This window comes from Eublepharis macularius, chromosome 1, assembly GCF_028583425.1.
Source record: "Eublepharis macularius isolate TG4126 chromosome 1, MPM_Emac_v1.0, whole genome shotgun sequence".
In the NCBI taxonomy this organism is placed as follows: Eukaryota; Metazoa; Chordata; class Lepidosauria; order Squamata; family Eublepharidae; genus Eublepharis; species Eublepharis macularius.
The window spans coordinates 146,389,170-146,406,310 of NC_072790.1; the positions used below are offsets into that span (position 1 = coordinate 146,389,170).

The 17,141-nt window shown below is 39.2% G+C and overlaps 1 protein-coding gene across 1 annotated transcript in view; it reads left to right on the forward strand.

The window, feature by feature from the left end:
- Window positions 1-4,177: 4,177 nt before the first annotated feature.
- NUP133 (nucleoporin 133) overlaps window positions 4,178-17,141 on the forward strand; it is a 52,739-nt gene continuing 39,775 nt past the window's right edge. Inside the window, exons 1-14 of the mRNA XM_054987544.1 lie at window positions 4,178-4,433; window positions 4,868-4,986; window positions 5,384-5,487; window positions 6,412-6,519; window positions 7,064-7,195; window positions 7,774-7,944; window positions 8,529-8,684; window positions 8,760-8,830; window positions 9,127-9,274; window positions 11,262-11,406; window positions 13,038-13,195; window positions 13,397-13,488; window positions 15,281-15,441; window positions 16,506-16,600. Of these exons, the coding sequence (XP_054843519.1) occupies window positions 4,267-4,433; window positions 4,868-4,986; window positions 5,384-5,487; window positions 6,412-6,519; window positions 7,064-7,195; window positions 7,774-7,944; window positions 8,529-8,684; window positions 8,760-8,830; window positions 9,127-9,274; window positions 11,262-11,406; window positions 13,038-13,195; window positions 13,397-13,488; window positions 15,281-15,441; window positions 16,506-16,600 (1,827 nt within the window). The 5' untranslated portion in view covers window positions 4,178-4,266. The remainder of the gene's footprint in view (window positions 4,434-4,867; window positions 4,987-5,383; window positions 5,488-6,411; window positions 6,520-7,063; window positions 7,196-7,773; window positions 7,945-8,528; window positions 8,685-8,759; window positions 8,831-9,126; window positions 9,275-11,261; window positions 11,407-13,037; window positions 13,196-13,396; window positions 13,489-15,280; window positions 15,442-16,505; window positions 16,601-17,141) is intronic.

Consider the following 17,141-nt stretch of genomic DNA (forward strand, 5'->3'; position numbering starts at 1 on the left):
TATGTGCTTCTGATATTGTAAAAAACTCTTATAGCATATATTTGTAAAACAAAGCATATAGGCTGGTTTCCAAGACATATTGCACTGTGATGGTGGGGTGGGAAGAGCTAGGTTTATTTCCTGTGCCAAAAAAGTATTTCTATGCTTCAGATATTTTATTGTTCCCTGTCAAGTTGGTGGAAGTTTTACTTATCGTCTTCTTTTAACAGTGATTTTGTAATTTCTATAAACAAAAATGGAAAAATGTACAAAACTCAGATACTGTATAGAGAATTTACATAATTGTACAGATTACATTTTTTAAAAAACCCTGTCCCTAAACAAAGCTTGTGGGTAGAGGGCTTTCTTTAGTGCCTAAGCTTTTGGTGGTGGTTGTGGCATCTACAGGAAAATGGGAGACAAAGATGAGGAATAATTTAAATGTCATAACTTGTCTCTAACAAGCTATAGCAGGAATTTATTCCTTTATCAAAGCAGTGCATTTTAAACTGCTGTTGCTTACTGTAGTGTCCACACAAAAGCCAGCTATTATTAATCAACTTTTTTAAAAAAAATGACAGAAACATAGACAGTAGCAGCTGTATTGTTGAATTTGATTTGTAAGGGTTCAGTAACACTAGTTTCTAATGGTGGTGTTAGTGAGAGGATGTGTCATGTTTTTCTGCAGATTTCATGAAATATGTTTTAAAAATATAGTATGAAATACTTCTCAGAGTAGGAACTCTAGCAAAAATTGTATGGGGGAAAAGGGAAGACTTGTTTTCACTTACCGCGAAGCTTCCTTTCTCGGCAGGAGTGGGGCATTCCTCACAAATGGAATATAGCTCCTCCTCTCCAAAAGCAGGGTCAGTCAGCTGATTTTGATCCCAAAAGGGAGGGGCTTGTCCCAGGGATTGCCAGTCTTTTCCCAAGCCTTGACTCCCCATAATGATACAAAGAGAGAAAACAACTCCTCCCAAATTATTTATTTATTTATTTATTTTGAAAGAGTAAGATCCATCCCGACACCAGCAGGAGGAAAGTTACCGTCCTAACTCTCCAGCCAATCCTAGAAGCTGTCCCCAAGAAACTTGGGTGGGTAGGACTGCCCTACACCTGGATCACTGAGAGAGAAAGTTTCACGGTAAATGAAAACAAATTTTCCTTTCTCCGGTGGTCCTAGGAGTGGGGCAGTCCTTACTTCTGGGACATAAAAAGCAGTGTGCCCTGGGGTGGATCATCTGGCTTCCAGGGCTCGAGGGTGTGTTGTAATACCCTCCTGCCGAAAACTGCCTCTACAGAGGTGAACTTACCTATTCTGTAGTGCCTGGTGAGTGAGTGCACTGATTTCCATGTGGCTGCCTTATAGACCATCTCTAATCATTGAAAGGACCTGTCGATGTTGCTGCCCCCCTTAGTGAATGCACTGTGATGCCTTGAGACGTCTCCAGACGCCTCCAGAATTATGTACCCACTGATCTACCTACTTAGTGTGGAAATGGATACTCTCTTTCCCAAGGAGGACCTCTTGAAAGACACAAATAATGTCTCTGACTTGCAGAAACTGTTTAGTTCCTTCGAAGCTCTACACACATCAAGGCAGTGTCACTCCCTTTCCTTCTTCTGCTTCAGATTAGGACAAAAGGGGGGCAGCGCTATCTCTTCTGTCCTATGAAAGGCGGAGTTCACCTTTGTAATGAAAGCTGGTTCAGTTTGTAATACTGAGTATTGTAATACTGAAAAAATGCATAGCTCCCTATCTACTGATAGTGCCTGCAGCTTCATCTAGCTGATGTGATTCCCACCAGAAAAGATAGTCTTAAAGGTCAATTCCTTTAGAAGATGTGGAGCCATAGGTTCAAAGGAGTCTTTGGATAATGCTGTCAGTACTCAATTGAGATTCCATGTGGGAAACCTATGAACCCATGGAGAATTCAACAATGAGCTGCCCCTTTAAAATATCTTGATATGAAGGTGATGTACTAGGGAATTTCCCTTCCTAGAATCCCTAATTGTTGAGATGACTGCCACCTGCCATATAAGGGTGTTTGCTGGTGCTAAGACTTTTATCCAACCCTTCTTGAAGGAAGGATAGTATCTCCCTAACCGGCACCGATAAGGGTTCCATGCCTCTATGCACCATGTCTGGAAAACTTGCCAGAACTCTTCCTGCAGGCTGACATGGTACTAATTACGCCCTCTGCTGTGAACAAGGTCAGTATTATTCTTATTTTCCCAATACGGCTGTGCAGCTGAGACTGAGAGGAGTGGCTTATCCAGAGCCACCTACTCACTTCATGGCAATTATGGGATTTGAACCAGCAGAGAGTTGATTTGTGGCCCAGCCACTTAACCAGTATGTTACATTAGCTCTCCCCACCCCCTTTTTGGTGTCCTCGCTTGACCAGACCCTGAACCTTCTCCCTTTCACTAACCTGTTGAAAGGCTTGTGAGAAGGCCGAGGCTAGGGAGTTTGTAGGGTTGCCAGGTCCCTATACCCTCCCAGTGGTGGTGGGGAATTTGGCACTTACTTACTTTGGCATTTATCTACTTTCTGATAAGATGCCCTAGTTGTCCTCTTTTTTTCACTGCATGCTTCTTGTCTCTTCCTGTTGGCCGATACTGTTTTCTACTGTATTTTTAATTTTTAGTATCCTATCATTTTTACAGTAGACTCCTGCTATTTGCAGATGTTACTGATCATGTAATGAGGTTTCTAGCCTGTTTTGCTCCCACTGTGCCATCATCATATCATTACATTTTGTGAGATTTTTTTTTGTTTTGCTATTGAGAGGCAACAGAACCCTACCTTCCATGGATTTTGCTTTTCACAATGATCCCAGGAATAGATCCTCCCCACAGATTGCAAGGTCTACCGTATTAATCAGAATGTGAGATGAGTCATTTCATTTTACAGATTGTAAGCTATGACAAAATGATTTGTCAACTGAAAGTTTATTTTAATGGAGTTTTCAAAGGGAGATGGGGAAATTGGCCTGCTCAGCTAGTTTGAAGGGGAGAGTGAGAAACGATTTCCTAGATACATTAATTCCCCTTCAATTCCTTTGCAGGCTCCCATCTTGCTTATCACTGTTTAAATATTATTACTGAAGTTTAGGAGAAAGAACGCAATCCCTTTCTTCAGTGAAGTAAATGAGACTTTTTTTGCTTGGGAGATTTATTTTCACCTTTTTCATACATGGCCTGTGATAAGAGTTGGTCATTATGGATCTTGCAAGAACGGGTCTTAGATTCTGGCTGAATCCACACTTACCGGCATAGCACTAAACAGTCGGAATGATAGTGTCTTCCTGGCGTGTTTTGTCATTGCGCCACGATGCCGCTCTCATGGCGCCATGTCATAAAACACGCCAGGAAGACGCTATCATTCTGTTTAGCGCTATGCCAGTAAGCGTGGATTCAGCCTAGATGAAAATAGAAGTGCTATAAATTCTGTGCTTTGGAACAAATTGGAGTGTTGGCAAACACAGGCAGTGTCTTTCCCATGCATAACACACCTTGTAGCAGGTTTTTAAAGGTTATGGTAGGTTAAGCCTCTGGCTGGCACTGTGTTTTCTGTAAACCACTGCAAAAGTGGGCTCCTATTATCCTCCAGTGGAAGATCAAAAGGGAAACGAATTTATTTATATATATTTTACCCTGCTTTCCTCCCCAATGGAGTCCCTAAGCAGCTTACAATACTGTTCTCCCCTCCTCCATTTAATCCTCACAACCCTGTAAAGTAAGTTAGCGCATAGTTACTGGCCCTAGACCACTAGTTAGATTCCACCGCAAAGGCACTGGAACCGCAGCCTCCCAGATTCTACTCCGACTCAAATGGTGAGCGGTTTTTCAGATGGAGTAAACTAGGTGGAACTAAAAGCCTGGCAGGCACGCTTATGTTGGCAGCCAGAGTGCTTTGTGCTCGCCAGCTTCACACCTGCCGCAGCAGACGTGTTTAAATATTGTTTAGAAGATACGCCACAGCTCCCATAGAAAACGCTTGAGCCGAGCGACAGAACGAAACCCCAGAAAACCCGCGAATGCCCTCGGCCCTCCCTCTTGTCACCCAGCGCCAACGGAACTCCCGTCTTTCTAAGCCAATTTTAAATAGGGCAAAACGGCTGAAGGTTTCGACCAATCCTGTCCTGGAGAGAACGATGACGTAGAATTTGAGCGCGCGGGCGAGGCCGTTCGCCAAAACGAGGCGGTTGCAGCCGGCGAGACCCCTCTAGAGTTGTTTGGGAGCATTTAGACGGCTGCAGTGGGGGCCTTCGCGGTACGGCGATGCATTCGGTTCCAGGCACCCCTCACGCCTCAGGTGGCGGCGGGTCGGGTCGAAGAAGCCTCCGAGTGGGAGGCAGAAAGAAACCAGCCCTGGTGGTCTCGTCTGTCGCTTCGCCAGCGCTTTTCTCTCCGGCTGCTAGGAGGCACTCCGGCACCCTGTCCGCCCGGTGAGTGCCGGCTGTGGTTCCGCGGGAAGAGCCTGAGGGTGAAGGACGTTGCGGTCTGTGATGTCGGACTCGCTTCGTGGCTTGATAGTGTCCCAAGTTAAAGCAAACTGAGGGTGGTTTTAGGGCAAGGCTTTTCTTCCCAGTTGTTATAGTTACTGAGTGAGATCTGACAAAGATGTGGACGACAAACTTTGTTCCTTTTCTTCCTTAAGTAGTTTTTTCACTCTCTTCTAACTGTGATGATGCACTATTCACAGTTTTTAAAAAGTGCAGATTTTTATACATGTAAGCCCTGTTTTCAGTGGGGAAGTGCTGTAGATTTCGTTAAATAGCTGAAGAGGGTGTATTTTTTGTGGTTAAACAATTATTAAAAGAATAAGTAGTATTAATTTATTGAGGTGAGAAATACTGAAAAGTGCAACTCTTTTGCTTAGAGGTACTCCCACAAGAGTTCTCCACCATCCCACAGGAAGTGAAACTATCAACTATGACGTGAAAGCCTTTGGGGCTTCTTTGCCAGTAAAAGTGATAGAGGCCCTACGAATGGCTGATGGTGAGTGACTCAATATTTTAATGCAGTTAAAATTGTATAATGGTGACATTGCTGCTTATTGATTCCCAGAACCAGTGTACAATTCCTGTTAACGTCCCTAGAGGTTGATGGGATGCCTATTTTAAACATCATAGAGTGCACTTTGAGATTCATGGCTAGTGTTTGTAATTATTCAAGATTGCTTGTGGTGATCGATTATGGTATTCTTCACAGTGTTACTTTTATCATTTTTAAGATTGTTAGAACAGTTTTTCATTTAGTCATTTTACGTGATTTCTGTCTAACATTGCTAGGTACACTGATTGCTGTCTAATAAAGTGTAAAGTGCCATTAGAGATCTTGTTAACCATGTCTCTGATACATTATGTCTATGAATTTGTTCTTTTTTTAAAAAAAGCTGATGCCCTTGTGAGTATACAGCTGGATGAAAGTGGATGGGCTTGGTTAGTCTACAGAGACAGATTGATTATTTGGAAGATGGGTCAGTCACCAGTTGCTAAGGTAAATCAACATTAATTTACAATATCTTAATGTTGATCTGTGTACTAATCATGTTTAAAATAAAAAGATTAATTTGACAGCAGGTTAATGAGCAAATGCACAACACTGCCAGTAGTATGAACTCCATTGAAGTTACCTGGAAGTACAGCAATTTCCCTTTCCTGAAAGTTCTTTGACAATGTTCTTTGTGAAAGATACAGAGCTTGTACAACTTGGAACCAGATCTTTGACCATTAAGTGAAAACTAATGGACAAGCCAGAGATTTGTGAATTCTCTTTGAACGTTTAACTAGCCTGTTAATATGATATATATTCAAATGATGATTAAAGGGGTGAATGAGTACCCAAGCTTATTCATGCTTTCTTGGCAGAATACCCCTCTATATTTTAAGGAGACTGCCAAGTAAGTGTGCTTACGGTCGCATCTTTTAAGTCTTATTAGAAAGAAGAATATAGTTTGTGTGACCTGTTTTTAATGTTGCCAGAAGTGAATCTTTATTCTATTAGGCGACTACATTTTGCTTACAAAGAATACCTAGTTTAACTGAAGACTCACTTCAGTGCATGATAGATAGACTTGCAGTGTATTCTTTTACAGCATTACTACAGTCTAAAACAATTGATTTCAGGGGGTTTAGACTAGAGTAATGTTGCATAACTTTGCACTGTCAGATTGTCATGAGCAGCAGGCAAGATGGCAAACCTATGTGTCGACAGTAAGATCAACATACTGTGTTGGATTAAATTAGGAAATTAATAACAGTGGGAATAAAAGTTGTTATGCATAACACAAAGAGGGAATTAAGTAGATCTGGATATATATTTTATAAATAAAATAAAAAATCACTCTAAAATAGGTTTGGGGATATCTTGTGTAATATAAATGCATGCTTCTAATCTGATATACTTGTGTTTGTGTTACAGCTATCTGTGTGCAAGGAACTGCAGTTGCCACCCAGTGACTATCTGCAGAGTTCAAGCTTAGTAACAGTATCTTGCCTTAATTTCCCCGGTGAAACGTCTTCTTTACAGGTGAGCAACCTCAACAAATTAATTTTTGGAAATTATTTGTAAAAGCAGTTTGTCTTTAGATGGTTTGGAAATTACATTTGTGATGCAGCCAAACACAGCAAGTTCATTAGTACTATATTAATTGAATGTGTCTTTTTTGTATAACATGATTTCATTGCTTTTCAGTTTTTTAAAAAATCTATTTTTAAAATAAGAAATTTAAGGAAAACCCTTTTGTCTAGAGGAAAAGCAAGTAGAGCAAAATTAGAACTAACATATTCTGTTAACTGTCTAGATTGAGATCAGGATTTTTTTCCTAAAAAATAAAATGAAAATTAGTTTGCAGCTCAACTTAGTGTTTAAAATACTTTGAAATAGAACTATACATGTGGCAGTTTTGTTCTGCTGTTAAAACTGTTTTATTAAAGGTTTCCACATAAGTATGGTTCCAAGAGCACCTTGTATGGGAGCCAGGATACTGAAACTTTCTTAAGTTTCTAGTGTAAAACATGTCCCCAATTTCAGAATATGTACCTAATCTGTATCTGCTTTCTGTCTTTGCAAGTCTGTGTCAGTAATGGTTGCCACCTGTGAAGGATCAATACGCTATTGGCCCAGCCTTGTGCATGAAAATACTTATACTGAAACATTCATAGACTTTGGAGGTGCTCTCTGCAGTTTTCTAACAGCTGTAAAGGTAAAGTAAAAACTATAAGCTAAAAGCATTTCTGGAGCTTTTATTAAAAATTCAACAAAAACTGGATTACTACTTGTCACTTACTGAAGGTTGGATCTAGTGATCTGTTAGCAAGAGGTCACAGGTCTTCCTTCATTTCCTTTCCTCAAGCAATCTCTGCTGATCCTGGGAAAGTCAATTCCCAAGGTTGCAAGACCCATGTGAAGTAATAGCCATATAGGTTGGGGCTGCATTGATGACAGGTTCCCCCCTCCCCTTTCCTCCTGACCCATACGGCTGTTACTCTATGAAGGTCCCATGAGACTGGGCATTTTCTCAGGGCTGGAAGGGACTGCTGGGGGTACGGAGAAGTGGGGAAGATTGTTTGCACAAGGATTTCAGATTGCTGGATCCAACCCTGTTATCCACAAGAGAAGGGAGACTTCTTTATGATGATTTTTGGAAAACTGAAGGATTTTACTTTGAGTTGGATTTAAATGAAATCTGCATTCTGTTTCTAAAAGCAAACGGAAGTTTGATACAGTTTCTACAGAAAGCTGTTATTGGACCTGTCTTTTAAATTGGGCCCTTTTTTTCAGGGAGTAAGCTTTATTTTATCATCTTCAAGGAGCCAGTTTTTGCGTCTGACACTAGACAGTACTGGCAAGATTCATCAGCATGGCCTACCTCAAGGACAAGGCATGTTATCAGGCATAGGCCGAAGGGTTTCTTCTCTACTGGGGATCTTGTCTCCTAATAGTGATGCTGCAGTAAGTGTTTGTTTTTAAATATTTCAGTAAATGTGTATGAAATGTTAAAACCCTGAAAACATGAATGCTTTCACAGATTTCTGTGATGCATCAGATGTTCAATTATCACTTGCTTGTTACCAAAGAATCAGGTATTTGCCCTCAAGGAAGCAGTTCTAATTTGTGGAAATTGTATTTTTTCCAGAATTCAAGGTTCAACATACTGCTGCTTGGAAAATGCCATTCTTTCTCCAACTAGTAAAGTCTTTGGAGCTAGGAGTGCTGTTCAGAATGTGTTGCTTTAAGCGTCTTAGCCACCTGTGGCATCAAGAGCAACACAAATTCTGTGTCTATGTTGTTTTGTGGCTAAGTCTTTCAGTCCACGCCTTCTTAGACTCCAATATATTGTGGTTCTTACTCTAGTACTTAGCTTGTCAAAAGAGAACTTGCAGAGGATATGATTCTTACAAGCGTGGAGAAATGCTGTGTTGATTTTTACAACCAGGACATTAAGTAATTCTGTTTGTTTCTTATGGAACCATTGAATCAAGGTATCTTTATATTAAACAAGTGTATACTGGTATTCATAATTTCTTGTAATTCAGCTTTCTAGTGTTCTTTGGGACAGAAAGAATTCAAGATTTTACGCCATGACAAGCTCAAATCTGCACAAATGGGAAATAGATGATTCTGCAGAGCGTCACATTCTCAGCTGGGATATGGATAGAGTGCTTAGAGAAAACATCATGGATGCTATTTGGGTAGGAAGCAATAAATTTGAAAACAAAATGTAGCGTTTTTGTTCTTGGCATTTTGAACATCTGTTGTTTGCATAGGGTTCTGAAAGCAACTATGAAGAAATTAAAAGAGGTGTGAATGTGCAGTATTTGGATTTGCAGCAAAACTGGTAAGTTCTTATTCTTTGCTTGTTAGTGTAAATACTGTCTGTATTCTCTTGTGTAAAATATAGCTGTTGCAAGGATGCGACTAGCATTTCAGATCAGATACACACATACTGCCCACCTGTGTGAGCAATTGACTGGTTTTGAAAGTTCCTCATTCTGAATCCTAGTGTGTATGTAAGTTTACTTAAGATGATGTCTATTGGATAATTGGAACATTCTTTACTCTTGCTTATTTTTCTGATCCTTCTTTTGCAAGAGTAGAGGCCCCTAATCTCTTGTGTTACCTTTCCATAAATAGTGATGGGTTGGTGATTTTGGCTGCAGCCTGGCATCACAGTGACCAACCATGTCTCACCTACTACACTTTGATAACAGTGGAGGAAAGTGGTTATCACATGTCAGACAGTGTAACTGTGGAGGTCACACAGTATAATCCACCTTTTCAGGTAATATTTGTGCTAAATGAGCAATTAACTTTAGGTTTAACTGCTTCTTATACTCTGTGCTATCCTAAATCCTTGTCTTTTATAAAATTATAGCTCCTAATCCCAAAGCCTGATAAGAAATGTATAAAATTGATTTTAAGTAATTTGCTCATGGGATGGCTTATAGTGTTATATTTAAATATGTTCACACCTTAGAATTATTTTTCAGCAAAAAAATTAATAGCCTATGTTGCTAAGTTATTTTTTCTTTTTCCCAGCTATTGCCTGCCCTATTACTTTACTGTTTATTATGATGTTACCATGAAACTGCTTCAGCCCATGTCCACAGATGTCCATTCAGCCTTCCAATTCAAATGTATATGACTGGAAGTGGAGACTTGTATATGTCAAGGCTAACCTGCCTTAATCTGAGCAATTCTTCATTGTTAAAGTAGCTTTAAAGTATCCCAAGTTTCAACCAACAACTCACATTAACTATGATAAAACAAAGTTTTAACAGAAAGGATTTTTAATAAGAAATTGTCAACAATAATACAGCTTAATGGGAAGGTTCAAATGCACTAAAACTATAAAACTAATTCTCTAAATACACTTACATAAAAAGAGTCCTGTAGCACAAATGCTATCTCTTTGCATTTCAGCAACCTGGCAGCGTGATGAGGGTTAGAAAAAGGTGAGGGGAAACCAAAAGAAACGTAATAGCCTTGTCCTGGCAAATGTACAATGTTACAGAAATGCTGGCTGTAAACCTTACACCAATCATTGTTCTATCTCCTCAAACCAATTTCCCCTATCCTACACCAGCTGCAACCAGTGTCCAGTTAAGAGGCCTGAAGGAACAACTTTAATTATAAGCTTCTACTTAAAGGCATAACCAGTACCTGTTGTTAAACACAGAGAGCAAAAAAGAGCCATGACTTCTTTCATAAATGATTCACTTCTTGACAGTATATAACCAACCACCAATCAAAGACACAGATTTTTCCCATGTTCCTATTCTGCCTCCCTGCAGTCTCTGATTCCCTTGTGGAATGATTAATTTTAGGATTTTGGGTATACAGACGACTGAATGGGTTAAGGGAGGGGCAGTGAAATTGCTCCCTTTTCTGTTGAGAGGGACAAGGGTACAACTTAGACCCTTCTTCACTGCAGCCTTCCTGACCCACACGTTTGTCTTGTAGGTCCTGCAGCCCAAGAAATAATCTTTAGAGGATCCAGAGGCTAGTGGGGGGAGTCACACAGGAAGTCAGGGAGAATCCACTTTCCTTCCTTTGGTTAGTTGGAGATAAGCTGGTATGTCCAAATGTGTGAGACATTTTAAAAACAATTAAGTTTCTCTCTCTGTTTAATTTTACTCTGCACCTGTAGTTAAGAAACTAAATACTTACAGATGTATAAATCAGTTTGGCCTTTCTTGGCCAGTGTAAAAGAGGGGGTTGTGTTTAATTTTATTATAATGATGCAGAATAGTTCTGTGTGTGTCCTAGTACTTAATTTTACATACAAGCACTATACATTATATATACTCCAAGTAACCAATGCTCCAAAGGTAAGTATTTCAGTTCATATGGTTTCAGTTCATATTTTATATTAATCCTTTTGTCTCATTAGCAGGCAGATAACCGTCGTGTGGAGCATTGCTTACTTGGGGTATATATAATGTATAGCGTAGGAATTTGGTTAACAACAAATTATAGTGATTGGTTATATAATAGGTTTACACTGCTTGCACTTGCACTTTGAAAATTAAAAAACTAAAATCATAAAAAATTATAAATGATTGTAATATTAAGTTAAGTATTCTTAGGTCTCTTAGGACTTTTGTCCCCCTTGTTTGGCTCTTCCCTAGTGAGCACAAATCACTGGATCTGGCTCCTGGGCATTTGTGTTGAGAGTAAAAAGTTGAAGGAATACTTGTCTTCTGTAACATCTTAGTGTGAAGTATTATGGCTTGTTTATGTTACAGCATAGCCTTTAATATTTTCAGCCTGAAGAACTGATATGTAAACTAGTAGTTCCAGACTTCTCTAGCCATGCTGCTTGTCTTTATACAGAAGATGAAATATTTGCTTGTTCAACTGGAAGAGGAAGAATTTCTTTACCACAGGAAAAAATTACATTCAGTGCTCAAGGTAAACTTTTTTTTTTTTTTACACAAAAAAAGCCAGAACTGTATAACTTCCTTGGAGTTACATTGGTAGTAGAGATGGGCACGAACTGGAAAAAACCCTGAACCATGTGGTTCGTGGTTCGTCGCATTTTACGAACCACAAACTTTTCACGAACCTGTCCCAGTTTGTGAACCGGTTCGTTTAGGTTCATGAAAACATCACATCCAGGTCAACAAATCATCACTTCCGGGTCAGCAGAAGGTCTGCAGGAAGTCCACCCCCTGTTGCCTAGGAAACTGATCAATCGGCGCCAGACTGTCTGTAGTGATGAACCAAAAAACGAACCAGCTTAAAGTTCATGGTGGTTCATCAAAAATAAGATATGATGAACCGCCAGTTCGCAAACCACGAACCGGCCCAGTTCATCAAGAACTTCGTATTTCGGTTTATGCCCATCTCTAATTGGCAGTATAAAAATCCAATAAAGAATGTTTTTAATATACTCAGTTACTAATTATTCTTAATTGTATTTTAATTGACCTTTGTATTCAGTTCTTTCTTTTATGTGTAAAGTGGGGCACTGTACTGTATATTGTGTTTGTATTAAGTTTTGACTCCATTTCTGTAATTTTCTTTCTATTTTTTAAATTAGTTTTGTCATGTTTTTTCAATGTTAGATGTACGAAACACAAACATCTTAGCAAGTTAAAAGTAAAGGTTTTTTAAAAAATTGTGGGAGTAAGTCCTGGCAGTAGTGCTAAATCTGAAGCAGAGTAGTTTGAGTCAGCATGAGAGAGACAAAATCAGGCTTGCAAATAACCACCCAACTGATTACCTCATAGATATCTTCATTCCTCCTCATGCTCTAAAAATGTTACTGATTTTAAAGAGATTCATACATTATGAATAGGTTAAAATATGCTCAGCTTGCATGAGCAGTATAGTGTTTGGGAAGCTCATATATGCAAGATGCTGAAGCTCCTGGGAGTAGAAACTTCCTACACTGATTTCAGAAACTGCTGCTGCATCTTCAATAAGCAAGCCTCCCAGGTTTGCAAGTGTAGATAGTTTTGAGCATACAGGCTGTAAAACTGGCAGGAACAGGGGAGATCCTCTAGAATGTGGCACTATATGAAACAAGCCTTTGTTTAGGAAAGCCATCTTTTTTGTCTTATACTCAAAAGCATTAAAGTTGTGTCCTGCACACAAGGCTGTCTGCTTTCCTTCCAACTTTGAATCTGAAAGGGTGACTAAAACCCAGACAATAAGGCCTGAAAACAGATGGAAGATACACGTTTTTGAAAGTCTCCTGTTCAAGTATTTGATCTATGTTTTGTTACATAAAATCCTTTGATTAGGCATAGAGTTTGGTTAGAGCAAGATTAGTGCAAGGTCACTTGAATGCACTGTGTGCATTTTAGTGCTGATGCATTCCAGCAGTGAAATCATGCTGGTGTTACCACTTCCATGAGTAGGATAAGCTCAGCAAGAAAAATCCAATTTTTCTTGCTGAGCCACCGTCTTGTTCCTTTCTTATTTAAGGATTGGCTTCAGAGTCATCAAAACCTTTGGTTTTGAGTAACAAGTCAAAGGAATACATTTATAATAGTCTTGAATTTATTTTCACAGTACAACATTTTGTTTCAATTTAGGAGATACAATTTTAGGAGCAGGTTCCTGTGCTGGACTTCCAATTTTTTTCACCAGAAAAAATGGGCTCATAGCTATATATTCAAGAGAAAACATTTCCTTGCTTCCTGAAGACCTGGAAGATTCACTAGCTTCATCTGTAGCAGAATCAAATTATGAGGTAATAATTAGATGGAACACTTGTATGTGTGGCAGAAGAAGTATTTCCCTGATAGTGTTCTCTTCGGTTAACGATGTAATTCCTGTGGCTTTTATTGGGTAATCTGGCAGTTTTGAATCTTTGGTCACATAAAGTTGTTTGTTGGGGAAAGATTATTTCTCTTGAAGCCCTGGTTCTTTTTTCTCTGCTTTTATATTTTAGGGACTGGAATTTGATGTTACTTCCAGAATGGATATTATATCACAAGAAGATAAGACTAAATTGTTGAAAACAACTTTCTTACAGTATTGCAGGTACAAAACATAACTTTCTTATTCTAGATAGCAAGGTGTGCAGGTACAAATTTAGTGGTATTAAGTAATTTGCCTTTGAAGTTCACGATTTGTGTGTATGTTGGAAAACCAGCCATATTATAGTGGAAATAATCTGCCAGTATGGCATATTTACTGCACAGTACCTCAAATATAGTAACCTTAACCTATTCATTAAGCATTAACAAAGAATAACAACATAAAAAGTTATTCTCTTTATGATTATGTACCATGAGTCTTGGAGATGAGGCAAACAGTAAATCAGATATATTTTTTAAAATTTCACAAGTTCAGAGAATCCTACGAGGAGCCATAACACTTTCCCACTCTCCCTTGTGAATGTCCCATTATTTTTGTTGGATTTAAAAAAAATTTATTAAAGAACTTCCACACTGACTATTTGGGACTTGTTGTCTTTAGTGCATATTACGTCAGCCAAAGGAAAATGTACTGAAACTTACCTGGAGATTAATTTTTGTAGATGCAAGGCAGTAAAAAATGTCATTGTGCACTTAGTCAAATTAAACAGAATCAGTCTTTGGCTTCAAAATGAAAACAGAATTGAAGTTCTGTCTACTGTTTGTCTTGACAGTACTTCAGCCAGAATTTTTAGTTACAGATTTGGGATGACAAAACCCACATGTACTTCCCTGACATTAAGTACAGGTAAGAGAAGCAACCATTTAGAGTCTGTTTGAGACTTTGAAAATATGGTCCTTATGATTTCAAATTGCTCTGTATTGACTTGTACAAGACTTAAGTAATTTTGACAAATTTTACTTTGAGCGATGCATGCATCCAGGTTCAGAATCTAGAAAACAATACCGCTTGTATGTATGGGGTATATTTTGGAGTTCTTTGTAACTGAAATAGTTGTGTGGCAGTTTGTATGTCGTTGTAGTATGAAATTCTGTAACAAATATGATGGTGGCTGTCAACAGCCCTGAGCACCCTACTCTGGGGAGAAGAAATGGGGCGGGGCACATCCCTAAGGAATGCAGCAGCCCGGTAGAAGAGTCAGTGGAGGAGCCGTTGCGGCCTGCAAGAGCAAGGGAGGATCAGACTGGCAGAAGACCAAACCAGTACTGGCTCTCTGTGGGACAAAGGCCTTCTCTGGGGCATAGGCTTCCTTGAGAGAAAGGGGCTGCTCAGGAATAGAAACGGAAGCAGGAACTGGAAATGGCCAGATGTGAGATAAAAGGCCCCAGGCTGAAGGAGGAAGGAAGGCAATTGGCTGGAAGTTGGGAAGGGCAGGTGGTCAGCCAAGCTTGGGTCATCTGCAGGCTAGGTGGTACCTAGCCTCCTAGCTACTTGGAAGGCAATATTCCAAAGGGGAGCCAGAATGAACTTTGCCCACCAGACCCAAGCAGACCAGGTCTCCCCACTCCAGCTTAACCATGTGGGAAGGTGCAATAGCCAGAACAGGAGCTTCGAAAGCTGGGAGAAGAACTCAGAATGGGAATGTGACCCAGCACCTGAGAAGGTAGAAGTGATTAAAGGTGGACTTGCTAGGTGGTGGTTGGTTAATCACGAGCTGGTGTTGTAAAGGAGCAGCATGGGAAGAAGAAGGGGCTTCAGGGTGGCCATGTTCATGATTCATTGACCTTGATAGAATGATACTGAAGATTTCCAAATTTTACTTTCGAAGTGTTAAATGCAGCATTGCCGTAACTACCTATTTAAAATAAGATAACAAAAAGTTGGGTTATGCATCCTATCAAAGACAATGTGTCCTTATAAAAGCTAATTTATCATGCCTTTCTCTTTATTTCAGGAATGATTTGGACAATGCACAAGCCTTCATTAGTGAGCTATTCCCCCCACAAGCAGATCTAGGTCCTGACTCTGAACTGGATAGGGCTGTGACCCAGATCAGTGTGAATTTAGTGGATGATTATCCTTCATCTGACCCACGGTGGGCTGAATCTGTACCAGGTAAGAACTTGCTATAAAATTTAAAAATTAGATCATAGAATATAATTCTATGATCTAATTTTTAAATTTATTTCTTAAAATAAGCACGGTAAGATCTCTACAATTTGGAAATAATGGAATGTGTAGCGCTCTTCCTAAACAAAAGTGATTTTGATACATTAAATGGCAAGTTCAGATATTGTATGTACAGATTTCCTGGAATTATTCTGCTTCAGATTACAATTGAGGATTTGTGTGCTGGAATGCTCTTCTGAGACAGTTATTTGAGTATTTAGGCATGTCTGTTAGTGAATTTTGGGGTAGCTCCTGATTTCCAGTTAAAAGTCATTGATCTGGATTGCTCAAAGCCTGTGAGAAAATCCTTCTTACACCCTGTGTTTTGCATTTCTGTTCCTGCAATTATTATTATAACATGGAGGCCATGAGAAAAGCACAGCGAGTTTACTGCCACTATAAGCTGAACGTTAAGAATTGTTTACATCCACAAATGTAAACAATCCCTGGGCATGTTATGAAATTAATGGTGCTAGCCAGGAATTTCTTTTTACTGTATTCCTTTTAAATGCTGGCTATGACCTGTCAATCCATCATGTTCAGAAGATCGTGTACCTCGACTTGATTTTTTGTAAGAATTGGCTGTTTGTTTACAGGATTGTATGAGAACTTATGAACTGTATGCAATTTTTTCTATGTTGATTGAAAGGTATAAAATACAGGTGCTGAAGCTTTCCTGTATGCATTCTGATACCTCATTGACTGCATCAGGCTTATTGCTAAATAAACCTTTTACTTCTATGATCACCAAGTTTAAATGCCTTGAGTTGTTTCTCAGACTAGTAGTGAAATGGGGAAATCTACAACTGGTTAAGGATGTTGGTTTACTTTCCCCAATAATATCATCTTCCAACTGCTTTTGGAACAGCCTAGTAAAGTTTGTCATAAGTTCAAAGAAAGTTTATATGGTGCCAATGCTTAGTCTAATTGAAAATGTTTAAAAGGGCTATATGTAGAAAAACATTAAATTTGAACTGAAATTTAAACATTTCCCCCAAATTCTTGTGCAGAAGCTGCTACTTTCACCCATTCATCCCTCATTCTTCTTCGTCAGCTGGAAAACAAGACAAAAGCCCATTCTCTGTTCATTGACTTTCTTCGTCAGGTAAGTATCTTTTAGGCTTGTGATTGAGTTTTTTATTTTTTATTTTTCCTAATTCCAAAGGGGACTGTTGTTGGGTTGTTTGGTATAGTGGTATTTCATGGTTGTTTATTCATAATTTTATTTCATTATTATTTCCCACTGATTTCAATGGAAGACTTCCCCCTCCCTTTTCGTGGGACCCTGCTTATGGTTTCCCATCCAAATTGGACAAAACTCCGGGGAATTATAGTATTCCCTGAGAATACTCACAGCTGCTGTGGAAGCTTGCTGGGTGACCTTGGGCTAGTCAGCCCAATCTGCTTCACAGAGTTGTTGTGAGGATAACACGGAGAAGAGGAGAATGATGTACAATGCTTTGGGTCCTCACTGCCTGGGGTATAAATGAAAGATAGATTGCCACATTTCAGACAGAATAAGGGCCCTTCCCCTCTTTTGAGGAAATCAATGGCATTTGTGTTTGTATGTCCATATTTCTTTACTGCATTATTAAATATATACACATTTTAAATGTTGGGTTTTTTTAATGTTCCAGATGTTTTAA